Here is a 14,304-nt window from a genome sequence, read left to right on the forward strand (position 1 = left end):
GTTCGTGCCCAAATGGATCTTTTCCTGGCGGTTTGGAGGAGTTCCTGTTAGCAAATAAGGCATCCATGTATGTTCAGCAGTTGGACATAAGCCTATGACCTTCTGTGCTTTGTAAATATCATAAATTTAATCAACTTATAATCATGACTTTCTTTTTAATGTGTTAAATATCTATATAGGTATAGTTCACGAAAAACGTTTCCTTGCATGATGTCTTGCTAGCCATATGATAAATATAAACATCAAATACATTCCAACTAGCTGTGTGTTATCACAACTGCAGGGACAGTATTTTCATAAGTGTGCTGTAATTGTGCAATTTATTTGGGCCTGCCCTGTTATTATCAAAATATTTTTCCACCTTAATGAATGATGATTTCACTGAGTATACCATCCTAAGCACACAGCAGCTGTCACTAGTAATTTCATAGACAGCATTGTGTCATATGTTGATCTCATTCAATGTAAGCAGTTGCATCTGGTTTTCAGTGATACACTTAAGTGATCTTTCTAATATTTTGTTATCTTAACTGCACCAATTTAAAACTTTTGAGAGACCCTATCTTGATATGGGGCCAGAGCAGCATAGCAGTGTATGGCTTTAGACTAGGATAGTTTCTACAGTCTAAATTCCTTCACATAAGTGTTATGAGAAGTTGCTATGCAGGGACATTAATATCATAAGTAGTATACCAAAGCCAACCTTTACTACTCCTGGGTTGAAAAGACAACTGGACTGGGGGCCAACTTCCATCCACCCACAAGAGATAACTATGTTTTGTAATTACACTCATCTAATATTTCAGTTCATTCAGACCTGATTTTCGCTTTCCCACAGCTATTTGTCAGTTTTCTCTTATGCAGAGATGGTTGCTGTAGGAAACACTTCTCCATTTTGAAATTCAATAAATTACACTTCATTGGCACTGGTGGCCTTTGTCAATTTTTGTTTTTACGAAATACTAATTATCACAACTTACCTGAATGGAAGAATTCCTTCAAGTGCTTGGGCAATTGTAGGTGGGCTAGCAAGGGCAAAGCCTTTGCCAAGTAGAGCAGAATTGCTGTTGTAGACTTGCTGAGCAAATTCTTCCACTGACTCCAAATCTTCATTCATTTCTTCAACTGCAGTGAAATGACACGCCAACATGTATTACAGATAAAATACACCAGGAAGCAATTTACAACAAAACAAAGACAACTCACCAGACGTAGGAGGCAGAAGCAAATCTTTTTTCATAAGTGAAGCTGCACACATCCCACCTAGAAATGCAAGTTCTGTTTCAAGGTGTTTCAGACCATCTCCTGGGATAACATGCCACTCATAACCAATTACTAGACAACGAAATCCATAGTAACAGGCTTTTTCATCTTTGACATAATCAGATGCTGTTTCCAAAGAAAATATAACTTCATTTCCTGTAAAGATGATGATTTTGATATTAAATTAATAATTGGAGATACAGTTTTTATGACAATTAGTCTCACGGTGCTTTTACACTCTTAATTTAGTGAAATGTATGAAGTTAGCATAGGTTGTTAAAGGACAACTTAGGCAAGAAAAATGGTCACACTTATACTATTAGCATACAAGAAATATTGTAAAGGTTGGAAAAAACATTGGTAGTTGTATATATCATTTACTAAATCTTCTTTATTGCAAATTTCTTTCAGGGACCTAAACAGATCAAGAACATAGTTAAATGAATAATACATGACATATTTACCTGGAAGCACAATAGCTGTCTGTGGCCAATTTGCACTGCCTCTGCTGAATCTGTGGAGAATTGGCCAGTATGGAACTGGCGTTGTCTCATTGTCAGGTTCATCTCCGGAAGGGGAGAGGGGTGAAGTTATACAGCCCCTGCCAGGTAAGTGAGCTCCACCACTACCCCTACCACCGCCAATGCTAGGAATGAACAACTGTAGCGAATCCTCCACTTGTGCTGTACCACACTGTGGGTCAAATTCAATGCAAAGCCACTTCACGCATTCTGGAAATGACACTCTGCACAAAGAAAAAGGTAGTGCAATGACAATATGTAAGTTACTAAAACAGAAAAAACAGCAGTTTTATCTAATGAATCATAACACTATTAAAACACAATACAATGACGTGTAAAATGAATAACAACAAATTACAATTTGGGGATTGAATCTGTATAACAACTAATCAAATGATTCTGACAGTGAGTTACAAAAGAATAAAATACATACTATCTATTTATTATTGCAACAGAAGTAGCACAACATATTTTCCTGTACAGTAAGTCATTTACTACATATCAGCCTGTGCCTCTTCCTTGCTCTTGCTGTCACATACTTTCTTGTTTCACTTCCCATGCAACCTGATGATGATAAATAAATAATAATCGTTGAAGACTCTCGTGTCATCTTTCATATATTGAAACCATGGGCCAGACTGTATTTTTCATGTTTTACAGGTAATACTACATTAAATGAGAAATCCAAAAAGTTGTGGAGAACGCCATAAAGGTACTATACGCTACTGCCTCCTTCTCATTTTTAAAAATGCTTGGTACTGTAAAATGAATGTTTCGTTCTGTAATTATAAACCAGATGTTGTTCTCCAAATAGTTAACTGCTATGGTTATTGTTTATTTATTCTATCAGAGAGACAAGAGAGCAGCAATAAAACTATTGGTGATTTACACATAGATTAAACTGTCTGGCAGATTTCAGACACACATTAAAAAGCTAATTACAGTTATTTCTTCCAGCTTCTTCAATATTTTGAATCAGATCTTAAATAGAAGCAAACAGCCAACTGTACATAAGCTAATGACCATACTGTAGCCTGATGCTGCTGAATAAATGATGCATTCCCTATTACAGTTAATGCAAATTTACCTAGAACAAGAAATTTTGTCATTGCAATTGGTCATAACTGCCAACCTAAACTTCAAATTTCATATTTAAGTATATTCTTAGCCATGTGATTACTTTCTTGTAAAGCTCCTACAACCTTCTGCCAAACCAACAACCAATTGGTGGTATCTTGATGACCTTACACACATCAGTATCATAGTTTCTGCATGGCATATTTATCCACTTTTACTCAGTCACTTGTGTTTATTTCACAGTACAGTTCACTGCAGTACGGATGTCCAGGAGGAAGATGTCTGTATTGAGACTAACACATTCTCCTCTACACTGTTTCTCTCACAATGGTGGTCTTCATTCAGTGTCAGCTGGAGAGACTCTGTGGGAGTTGATACAGAAGGATGATTCTGAAAGTTGGCAATTTAACTGAGTTTTTCATTATATTTGTCCATATGTCAGCCCTATTATTTTGGTTCCATACAGTAACACACAAACAGCAGGAAATACCTTTAATAATTACTTCGGAAACATACGAATAATTCTAACAAGTACCATATAACTCCACCAACTAATGGTATAAATGGTTTAACAGAGAACACATGTCCATTAAATAATTCTTTTCACCCATTTCCAAGTTCCCAGACAAATATAAAAAGAGTCATAAACAGTTTGAAAAACACTAAATCAGGGAGATGTTCAGATAGCACTTCAAATAAAATAACTAAACTGTCACATGCACTGGTCAATATCATTAACAAACCAGGGAATTATGAAAATTGCAAGAATACTGTCACTATATGAAAAGGGGAACCCCTGGGAGCCTGATAATTACAGTCCTGTGGCTATTGTACCCCTGGTATCAAAAATCTTCGAATGTGTATTATATAAAAGATTAATAAAGATTTTTTACAGCTCACATACTATCCAGAAGTCAATACAGGTTGTAGTAACATAAAACCAGTATCTCGGCAGCACAAGAACTTGTTCACTACGAGGTGAAACACTGGGAAGAATTGAAAACTGGGGTGTTTGGTGACCCATCAAAAGCTTTTGATTCTAATTAATCGTAAGAGACTTATGCAAAATCTAAAATTCTATACGGTAGAGGCACTGCACATAAGCTGGTAAAAATCTTACTTGACACACAGATATCAGAAAGAAAAAAATACCAGATTAAAGACTTGGAGTAAACCCAATGTAGTGTGTACACGGGCCACTAGGGCCACTGCTCTTCTTACTGTACATTAATGACCTTCCTGAGAATATAAATGGAGAAAGTCTTCCAAAGTAAGAGTGATTTCAGGTGTGCCGCAGGGGAGTGTCGTAGGACCGTTGCTATTCACAATATACATAAATGACCTTGTGGATAACATCGGAAGTTCACTGAGGCTTTTTGCGGATGATGCTGTGGTATTTCGAGAGGCTGTAACAATGGAAAATTGTACTGAAATGCAGGAGGATTTGCAACAAATTGACGCATGGTGCAGGGAATGGCTATTGAATCTCAATGTAGACAAGTGTAATGTGCTGCAAATACACAGAAAGAAAGATCCTTTATCATTTAGCTACAGTATAGCAGGTCAGCAATTGGAAGCAGTTAATTCCATAAATTATCTGGGAGTAGGCATCAGGAGTGATTTAAAATGGAATGATCATATAAAGTTGTTCATCAGTAAAGCAGGTGCCAGACTGAGATTCACTGGAAGAATCCTAAGGAAATGCAATACAAAAAAAAAGGAAGTAGGTTACAATACACTTGTTCACCCACTGCTTGAATATTGCTCACCAGTGTGGGATCCATACCAGATAGGGTTGATAGAAGAGATAGAGAAGATCCAACAGAGAGCAGCGCGCTTCATTACAGGATCATTTAGTAATCGCGAAAGTGTTGCGGAGATGATAGATAAACTCCAGTGGAAGACTCTGCAGGAGAGACGCTCAGTAGCTCGGTATGGGCTTTTGTTGAAGTTTCAAGAACATATCTTCACCGAGGAGTCAAGCAGTATATGCCTCCTTCCTACGTATATCTCGCGAAGGGACCATGAGGATAAAATCAGAGAGATTAGAGCCCACACAGAGGCATACCAACAATCTTTCTTTCCACGAACAATACGAGACTGGAATAGAAGGGAGAACAGATAGAGGTACTCAAAGTACCCTCGGCCACACACCGTCAGGTGAATTGTGGAGTATGGATGTAGATGTAGATGCTAGACCTATGCTATTTTCCCCTGATAAAAATATTTTAAACAACGGAAAAGTCTGGATTAAGTTGCTCAAAGAAGTGAAACAATTTTAATTCAGTTACATAAAAAACAATATGAAAAGGATAGATTGCTACGACCATGTAGAGGAGATGTTAAGCTGCAGACACACAATGTAAAGACTGTTAAATTTTCAGCTTTCAGACAAAAAATTCCTTTTTTGGAAGCAGAAAATACACACACACACACACACACACACACACACAGAGAGAGAGAGAGAGAGAGAGAGAGAGAGAGAGAGAGAGAGAGAGAGAGAGAGAGAGTTGCTTGGGCCTGACTGCAGGCTCTATCTGTCACCGGATGAAGGACGAGGCACAGCCTCGGGAGGAAAACATGGTGAGCCATGGTGGTCTGTGGTATGTGACTCAGGGCAAAACAAATCCAGGAGACCCCATGACTGGCACCCATGCACACATTCCACTGGTCTGCAGAATGGGTACATAATATGTTGCATAAACATTTGTACATGAGGAAGCTATCTGCAAGATGGGTTCCGCAATTGCTTGATGACCCATTCATTCGAGATGCCCACAGCACTAGCAATCTCACGCACCTTAACTTTTCTGTCATCCATCACCATATCGTGGATTTTATCAATGATTTATGGAGTCGTAACCTCCACAGGTTGTCCAGAACGTTCAGCATCACTTGTGCCCATATGGCCACTCTGAAAATTTAGAAACCACTTATAAACTGTTCTAATTGAAGGTGCAGGGTCACTGTAATGTTTATCAAGCTTCTCGTTAGTCTCCTGAGGCATTTTGCCTTTCATAAAGTAATGTTTAATCACCACACGAAATTCTTTTTCATCCATTTTTTGACAATCACTTGACTTCCTTAATTCACATGAACGCCAAACACAAAGGAATAGACCAATATGGCTGAAATTTGGTGTGCGTTCTTTCAAAAGCTGCTACTAACTAAACATGATGTCGATACATGGTGGTGGTGCCATCTCTCGGACTCTGCATGGACTTTTCAAACGCCCCTTGTATTGCTGGTTGGTAAGTTTGATGTGGACTGAGATAATAATATAGTTATCCTTGAGATGGATGTTAACATCAAGTAAGGTGGTGAAGTTCTGGAGGAATGTGAATAGGGTGTCCTCACATTCAGACTAGATCACACGGATTGCCATCAGGTAAGGGGTTTGGGATTCTGGGTGATTAGGAAAGATTTCTCTAGATGCCTGTGAATGAGTTGGCATAGGATGGTGCCATGCAAGTGCCCATTGCTGTATCACAGATTTGTTTGTAGGTGATGCCTTCAAAGGAGAAGTAATTGTGGTTGTCGGTTTTGATCCAGTCACATATTGAAAGGTACTGTTCTATAGCAGTAAGGCCACTGGGCATTGTGGATGTTAGTGTAGATGGAAATGTCATCAACAACGAAGAGCAGGGTGCTGGGTGGTAAAGGAACAGGAATAGTGGAAAGTCATATCCTTCATTATTGTAACCCCTAGCCTCAAACTTCGCTAGTTCCTGTCCTCCACCCCCTTACCTGCTCCCACACCAGCAGTACCCACACATTATATTCCACCAACACACATAATAATCTTTTCCCCTTCTCTTCATCTCACCTCTCCTCTTACCCTCCCCCAGCACAGCATTCCAGCTATGCAGCTAAAACACCCTTAGAATGCTAAATCTTGATTTGTTTTATTCAGAAAACTCCAAATAAAAGAACTCAGAAATCATTAATTTTGTTAGTTTCATCATTCTAGCTCAATGTAAGAAGCCAAATGAGTTGCAGACCAAAATTCAAACACCTAAACATTTTAAAAGTAACAAATAAATAAATGAAACAAGAAAATATAGAAAACCAACAGCAATACTCAACGAAACTAGTTGTTATGACAGAATTGTAACACACACGGAAATGCACCTATACAACTGCCTTCCAGTTTTTATCACTCACATAGAAAACACTGTCTTTACATGCATGAATATGTTGTTTACTGGAAGAGAGAATCCTTTGAAAACAAAGTGTGAAAACAAGCAAATTAAGATTTAACTGAAATTCAAATTTTATAAACAGTGGATGTATTTTACAGAAAATAAACATAATTAGTGAAAATAAATGTTTGGTGCAGAAGTCACACATTTATTATTATGTATTTAGCTATATTTAAAAATAAAGATGATGTGACTTACCATACGAAAGCGCTAGCAGGTCGATAGAAACACAAACAGACACATACATACACACAAAATTCAAGCTTTCGCAACAAACTGTTGCCTCATCAGGAAAGAGGGAAGGAGAGGGAAAGACGAAAGGAAGTGGGTTTTAAGGGAGAGGGTAAGGAGTCATTCCAATCCCGGGAGCGGAAAGACTTACCTTTGGGGGAAAAAAGGACGGGTATACACTCGCGCACACACACACACATATCCATCCACACATATACAGACACAAGCATGTCTGCTTGTGTCTGTAAATGTGTGGATGGATATGTGTGTGTGTGTGTGTGTGTGTGTGTGTGTGTGTGTGTGTGCGCGAGTGTATACCCGTCCTTCTTTCCCCCAAAGATAAGTCTTTCCGCTCCCGGGATTGGAATGACTCCTTACCCTCTCCCTTAAAACCCACTTCCTTTCGTCTTTCCCTCTCCTTCCCTCTTTCCTGATGAGGCAACAGTTTGTTGCAAAAGCTTGAATTTTGTGTGTATGTATGTGTCTGTTTGTGTTTCTATCGACCTGCCAGCGCTTTCGTATGGTAAGTCACATCATCTTTGTTTTTAAATATATTTTTCCCGCGTGGAATGTTTCCCTCTATTATATGTATTTAGTTATGTATATATATGAATCAGTGCTAAAGTACCATAAATATACAAAATTATACAATGACACTATCACTAATGGAAAAAAAAGAATGGTTGGTAAACAGATTATTGATGTTCATGTTGAACATTGAGATGATGAAATGATGACTAAGTGGGTTCCATTAATTTGTTTTATTACACTCTGAAAATCTGTTCACCACACCAGGCTATTTGCAGCTAACTAAAGAAAATGAAGATAATCCTTTAAGGATAGGAATCCATCTCACTCATTCCTCCTTCCCAGCCCCTACCCTCACTCACTCTCTATTTTTATGAGTCACATATAATGATGCCAGTTCTAGTGTTTGAAACAAATAAGGTACTGGAATAATTAGATTTAGAAACATGAACTTCAGACGCACCACTCTTACCTGTAATTGGATACAGTAGCTGGTTTGTAGGGATGCTCACTTTCAACCCAAGCGTAATGGTGTGACGTTGTATTAATAGATGAAGAAGGACAATAACCTTGTGAATCAGGGCCTGTGCTTTCTATAGAACCAGTTGAATGGTGCATACCAGAACTCATTAAATTAAGTGCCGAGACATGAGGCAACAGTTCTTGGATAAGACTCAACACTTGAACAGCACTCTGAAAAAAGTACAACAGCAAACAACAGTGAGGTACTGCTAACACTACGCAATATGATGATGTGTTTACTTAGATCCTAGACACAAAATTTAAAAATAATGACAATCAATTACAAATGCATCTGGAAGACAGGAAACAATATAGCAAAGAATCAAAATCCCAAGCTTACGAAAATATTAGTTAGTCAATTACAAGTTGTTCAAAAGAATGAGCCACGCAGGAGTTCAGAAAACTAGTACACTTAACACCACAATATTACACAGCATAAATAATAGAGCTAAGGTTATGAAGAGCATCAACATAAAACATTTTTTCGATTTGCGCTAGGCACACATGGATGAGGATGTAATTGGAATATTACACACAATTGTTATTTTTATAAGACTATCCAAAGAAGACACAACATATTTTCTGCAAAAGGTGTATGTTTCTGCTGTCTACAAGCACCCAGCAGCAGTAACAAAATGGCACGAGTTTGCTTGTAGCCTGTGTAGTGTAATGGTCAAGGTACTGGCCTTTATGTTCTATTGACGCCTAGAAAAAGGGAAAATCCAGGATGGAACAATGACAGTATTATGAAAAGGATAGGTTGTTACTCACCATGTAGCAGAGATGCTGAGTCGCAGATTGGCACAGCAAAAAGGCTTCTAAATATTTAAGTTTTCGGCCAGAAGACCTTCTTCTGTAATGGACAACATATACACACACATTCACACAAACACAGCTAACACACACATGACCACTGTCTCTGGCTGCTAGGGCCAGACTGCCTCAACATCTCCGCTACGGTACATGATGAGTAAGAATCTTCCTTGTCAAAGTACTGTCAAGGGCTAGAACATGGTTATTTTTTTCCTATAGGGGAGACATTATTAAAGACTGAGGCTTGAGTTTCTGTGATGAACCTTTACAATACGCCATGTAACACAGTTATCCATTTCAATATGTGGTAGCTAATTTTCCAGTCACTGTGAACATGTTTCTGGTAGCCAGTTAGTGCAACTTCCACATGAACGCTCTCTCCTCCACAATCGTGGAATTGTATTGATTCTGATAACTGATTATAGATGAGTACACATCAACAGTTGTAATCTTCTTTAGGAAAACTTTTATTTGCCACATTGCAAGTATGGATATTTATATTTAAAGACCATCTTCTACAACACAGACAATGTCATGCAATTATGATATATTCATCAGTTAGTATTGTTTGTTATAGTATCAGAGCAACTATCACATGCTTCCATGATGAGGCAGAGTCATATGTGCTAGATGACCCATCTACTGTCTAGGCAAGGAAATTAATTACAGAGAACTGACAGAATATTCATTGTAGTTGGCAGATTATAGTTAACAGATATTTGGGATGATTAAATGTTACATGAATACGAAAATGGTTCTATTGATGATTCAGTGTAGTTCCATTAATCACCAATATATGTGAAAATTGCAGCAGCCACAAAGAGGGGCACACATGAATCTACAGTCAGGAACACACAGAACAGTGTACTGGCAGTAAATGATTCAGACTGCAGAAGATACGATATACATAGGCCCAGCAGAGTCCTCTTAGGTGACCACAAACAACTAGCTTAATCAGTCAAGAATCATCAAAAAAAGTGCAAACAGAAAAGTAATTACTATGACATTTAAACTTGTGCAGAGCATGCCGTTATGGCACTGATGTGAATTTTGCACAGAGCATAATTTAATCAGTGTTAACATTTGGTTTAAGAATGATGTAAGAAGGTTGTATAGGTGGAAGTTGATTATATAAATGGGATGTTGAACTAGATTTCAAGCTGTAAGGTATTTTCAGATGCAGATGTGGACTCTGATCACAATTTATTGGTTATGAGTTGCAGAGTAAACTGAAGAAATTGCTAAAAAGATGTAATAAATTAAAGTGATGCGACCCAGATAAATTGACAGAACTATGGGTTGTTTAGAGTTTCAAAGGGAATATTAGGCAACAATTGACTGAAACAAGGGAAGGGAACACCAATAAGATAAAAAGGTAGCTTTAAGATAAAATAGAAAAGGTAGAGAAAGATTAAATAAGGAAAAAATGTAAGGCCTAGTAGAAATTCTTGGCTAACACAGGATATATTGAATTTAATACTAACAAAGAGATAGAGGGGCTGGCCAGTACTTACCTCAGCTCAGTACAGCCGATAGATACACATAAAACAGAACCGAAAATTTACATTCCTAGCTTTCGGAACAAATGTTCCTTCATCGGGGAGGAGAGAGGGGAAAGAAAGGGAAGAAGGGAAAGGAGATTCAGTTACTCACAACCCAGGTTATGAAGCAACAGGGAAAGGAAAATAGGGAGGGTAGCAAGGATGGAGGCATGGTTGTCAGAGGGAAGCCAAAGATATTCTACTGTAAGTACTGTGCCAGCTTCAAACCAAAGAGGATGCATACAGAAGTAAAGAGGTATATAGTATAAAGATAAACACAACTATGTAGGATGAAAAGATGTGTGAATGGCTAAAGAGGAAAGGGAAAGAGGATAAGACTGTTGCTTCATGACCTGGGTTGTGAGTAACTGAATCTCCTTTCCCTTCTTCCCTTTCTTTCCCCTCTCTCCTCCCCGATGAAGGAACATTTGTTCTGAAAGCTAGGAACATAAATTTTCGGTTCTGTTTTATGTGTATCTATCGGCTGTACTGAGCTGAAGTAAGTACTGGCCAGCCCCTCTATCTCTTTGTTAGTATTTGTTTCACATCTTTATATGAGGTTTTCCATTAATCATTTAGATATATTGAATTTAACTGACGAAGGGAGAAAATTTAAAAAAATGCAGCAAATCAATAAATCAGAAGGGAATACATACAGGGCTATTACAAATGATTGAAGCGATTTCATAAATTCACTGTAGCTCCATTCATTGACATATGGTCACGACACACTACAGATACGTAGAAAAACTCAAAAAGCTTTGTTCGACTAAAGCCACACTTCAGGTTTCTGCCGTCATAGCGCTCGAGAGCGCAGTGAGACAAAATGGCGACAGGAGCCGAGAAAGCGTATGTCTTGCTTGAAATGCACTCACATCAGTCAGTCATAACAGTGCAACGACACTTCAGGATGAAGTTCAACAAAGATCCACCAACTGCTAACTCCATTCGGCGATGGTATGCGCAGTTTAAAGCTTCTGGATGCCTCTGTAAGGGGAAATCAACGGGTCGGCCTGCGGCGAGCGAAAAAACGGTTGAACGCGTGCGGGCAACTTTAACGCGTAGCCCGCGGAAGTCGACGAATAAAGCAAGCGGGGAGCTAAACGTACCACAGCCGACGGTTTGGAAAATCTTACGGAAAAGACTAAAGCAGAAGCCTTACCATTTACAATTGCAACAGCTCATGGTTGAGGATGCATTCAGTGCGAAACTTGTTTTCAGTGATGAAGCAAAATTTTTTCTTAATGGTGAAGTGAACAGACACAATGTGCGAATCTGGGCGGTATAGAATCCTCACGCATTCGTGCAGCAAATTCGCAATTCACCAAAAGTTAACGTGTTTTGTGCAATCTCACGGTTAAAAGTTTACGGCCCCTTTTTCTTCTGCGAAAAAAACGTTTTAGGACACGTGTATCTGGACATGCTGGAAAACTGGCTCATGCCACAACTGGAGACCGACAGCGCCGACTTCATCTTTCAACAGGATGGTGCTCCACCGCACTTCCATCATGATGTTCAGCATTTCTTAAACAGGAGATTGGAAAACCGATGGATCGGTCGTGGTGGAGATCATGATCAGCAATTCATGTCATGGCCTCCACACTCTCCTGACTTAACCCCATGCGATTTCTTTCTGTGGGGTTATGTGAAAGATTCAGTGTTTAAACCTCCTCTACCAAGAAACGTGCCAGAACTGCGAGCTTGCATCAACGATGCTTTCGAACTCATTGATGGGGACATGCTGCGCCGAGTGTGGGAGAAACTTGATTATCGGCTTGATGTCTGCCGAATCACTAAAGGTGCATAAATCGAACATTTGTGAATGCCTAAAAAAACTTTTTGAGTTTTCGTATGTGTGTGCAAAGCATTGTGAAAATGTCTCAAATAATAAAGTTATTGTAGAGCTGTGAAATCGCTTCAATCATTTGTAATAACCCTGTATGTCTGAAAACTGAGACTGACAGAAAATGCAAAACGGCTAAGAAGGGGTGGCTAGAGGACACATGCAAAGCTTAAAATGTGCATAACTAGGAAAAAGATTGATGCCACCTACAGGAAAGTAATAGAGGCCTTTGAAGAGAAGAGAAGAGAAGAGAAGAGAAGCAGCTGTGTGAATATCAAGAGTCCAGATGGCAAGCAAGTGCTAAGCAAAGAAGGGAAAGCTGAAAGACAGAAGGAATACATAGAAAGACTATACAAGGAAAATGAACTTGAAGGCAATATTACAGAAAGAGAAGTGGAAGTAGATGAAGGATGGAAAATATGATAATGTGAGAATAATTTAACACAGCACTGAAAGGCGTAAGTCAAAACAACACCCCTCGATTAAATGACATACCCTCAGAATTATTGAGATCCTTGGGAGACTATTCCAGCTGTTGTGCAAAGTCTATGAGACAGCTAAGAAGGGAGTGAAACAGGGCTGTAGCCAATCCCCATTTGGCAAGCAGTAAAGGAGAAATTTGGAGAGTGAATTAAATTTCAGGAAGAAGAAATAAAGACTTTGGGGTTTGCTGATGACAATATAATTCTGTCAGAGACAGAAAAAGACATGGAAGAAGAGTAGCTGAACAGAATGGATAGTGTCTTGAAAAAAGGTTGTAAGATGAACATCATCAACAAAAGTAAAACCAAGATAACTGAATATAGTAAAATTGAATCCAACAATGTTGAGAGGATTAGATTATGAAATGAGACAGTAAACATAGTAGATGAATTTTGCTATTTGGGCAACAAAAAACTGATGATGGCCGAAGTGGAGAGGATGTAAAATGCAGACTGACTATAGCAAGAAAACCGTTCCTGAAAAACATGAATCTATTAACACTGAACACAGATTTAAGTTTTAGGAAGTCTTTCTGAAGGTTTATGTCTGGAGTGTAGCATTGTATGAAAATGAAATATGGATGACAAGCAGTGCAACCAAAAAGGGAACAAAAGCTTTTGAAATGTGTTGCTACATAAGAATGCTAAAGATTTGATGGTTATATCTAGTAGCTAACAAGGAGGTACTGAACTGAGGGGGAAAAAAGGTGGGGGGGGGGGGGGGGGGTGTACAGCTTGATTAGAAGCAGCAATTGGCTGATTTGAGACACCTTGAAGCATCAAGGAATCATCAATATGTTAATGGAGGGAAATAAAAGAAGTAAAAATTGCTGAGGGAGACCACGAGACAGCAGCTACAAATGGATGTAGGTTGCAGTAGTTATTCAGAAATGAAGGAACTGTCACAGAATAGGGACACACAGAGAGTTGCATCAAAGCACTCTATGTACTGATGTCCATTGCAACAATAACAACCCAATTTATACATATGCTGTAACAGAACATACTGCTTTGTCAACAATGTTCTTTCAATTGGGTGGGGGAGGTGGGGGGAGGGGGCAATGAAATGAGTGTGGACTTGTTTATGTTGATGGTTTGTCACCACCTTCTGTGAGCTGAACTGGACATGCATGCCACTGGATGGGCTTTCATTGCTTTGGGCATGTCAACAGAACTGTTGACATGCCAAGTATCAAAGTGGTATGTTCTTGGAAGAGTCCTACTACAATATTTCCTACAGTCATGATCATATTTGTGTCATAATCTAGTGGCCTTCATTAC

At 38.8% G+C, this 14,304-nt stretch overlaps 1 protein-coding gene across 1 annotated transcript in view; it reads right to left on the minus strand.

The window, feature by feature from the left end:
* Positions 1 to 521: 521 nt before the first annotated feature.
* LOC126481960 (E3 ubiquitin-protein ligase MYCBP2-like) overlaps positions 522 to 14,304 on the minus strand; it is a 100,331-nt gene continuing 86,548 nt past the window's right edge. Inside the window, exons 18-23 of the mRNA XM_050105923.1 lie at positions 8,295 to 8,515; positions 1,728 to 2,008; positions 1,207 to 1,419; positions 981 to 1,125; positions 818 to 934; positions 522 to 633 (exon numbers count right to left, since the gene is read on the minus strand). Of these exons, the coding sequence (XP_049961880.1) occupies positions 522 to 633; positions 818 to 934; positions 981 to 1,125; positions 1,207 to 1,419; positions 1,728 to 2,008; positions 8,295 to 8,515 (1,089 nt within the window). The remainder of the gene's footprint in view (positions 634 to 817; positions 935 to 980; positions 1,126 to 1,206; positions 1,420 to 1,727; positions 2,009 to 8,294; positions 8,516 to 14,304) is intronic.

Source organism: Schistocerca serialis, chromosome 5 (genome assembly GCF_023864345.2).
Source record: "Schistocerca serialis cubense isolate TAMUIC-IGC-003099 chromosome 5, iqSchSeri2.2, whole genome shotgun sequence".
Taxonomy (NCBI): Eukaryota; Metazoa; Arthropoda; class Insecta; order Orthoptera; family Acrididae; genus Schistocerca; species Schistocerca serialis.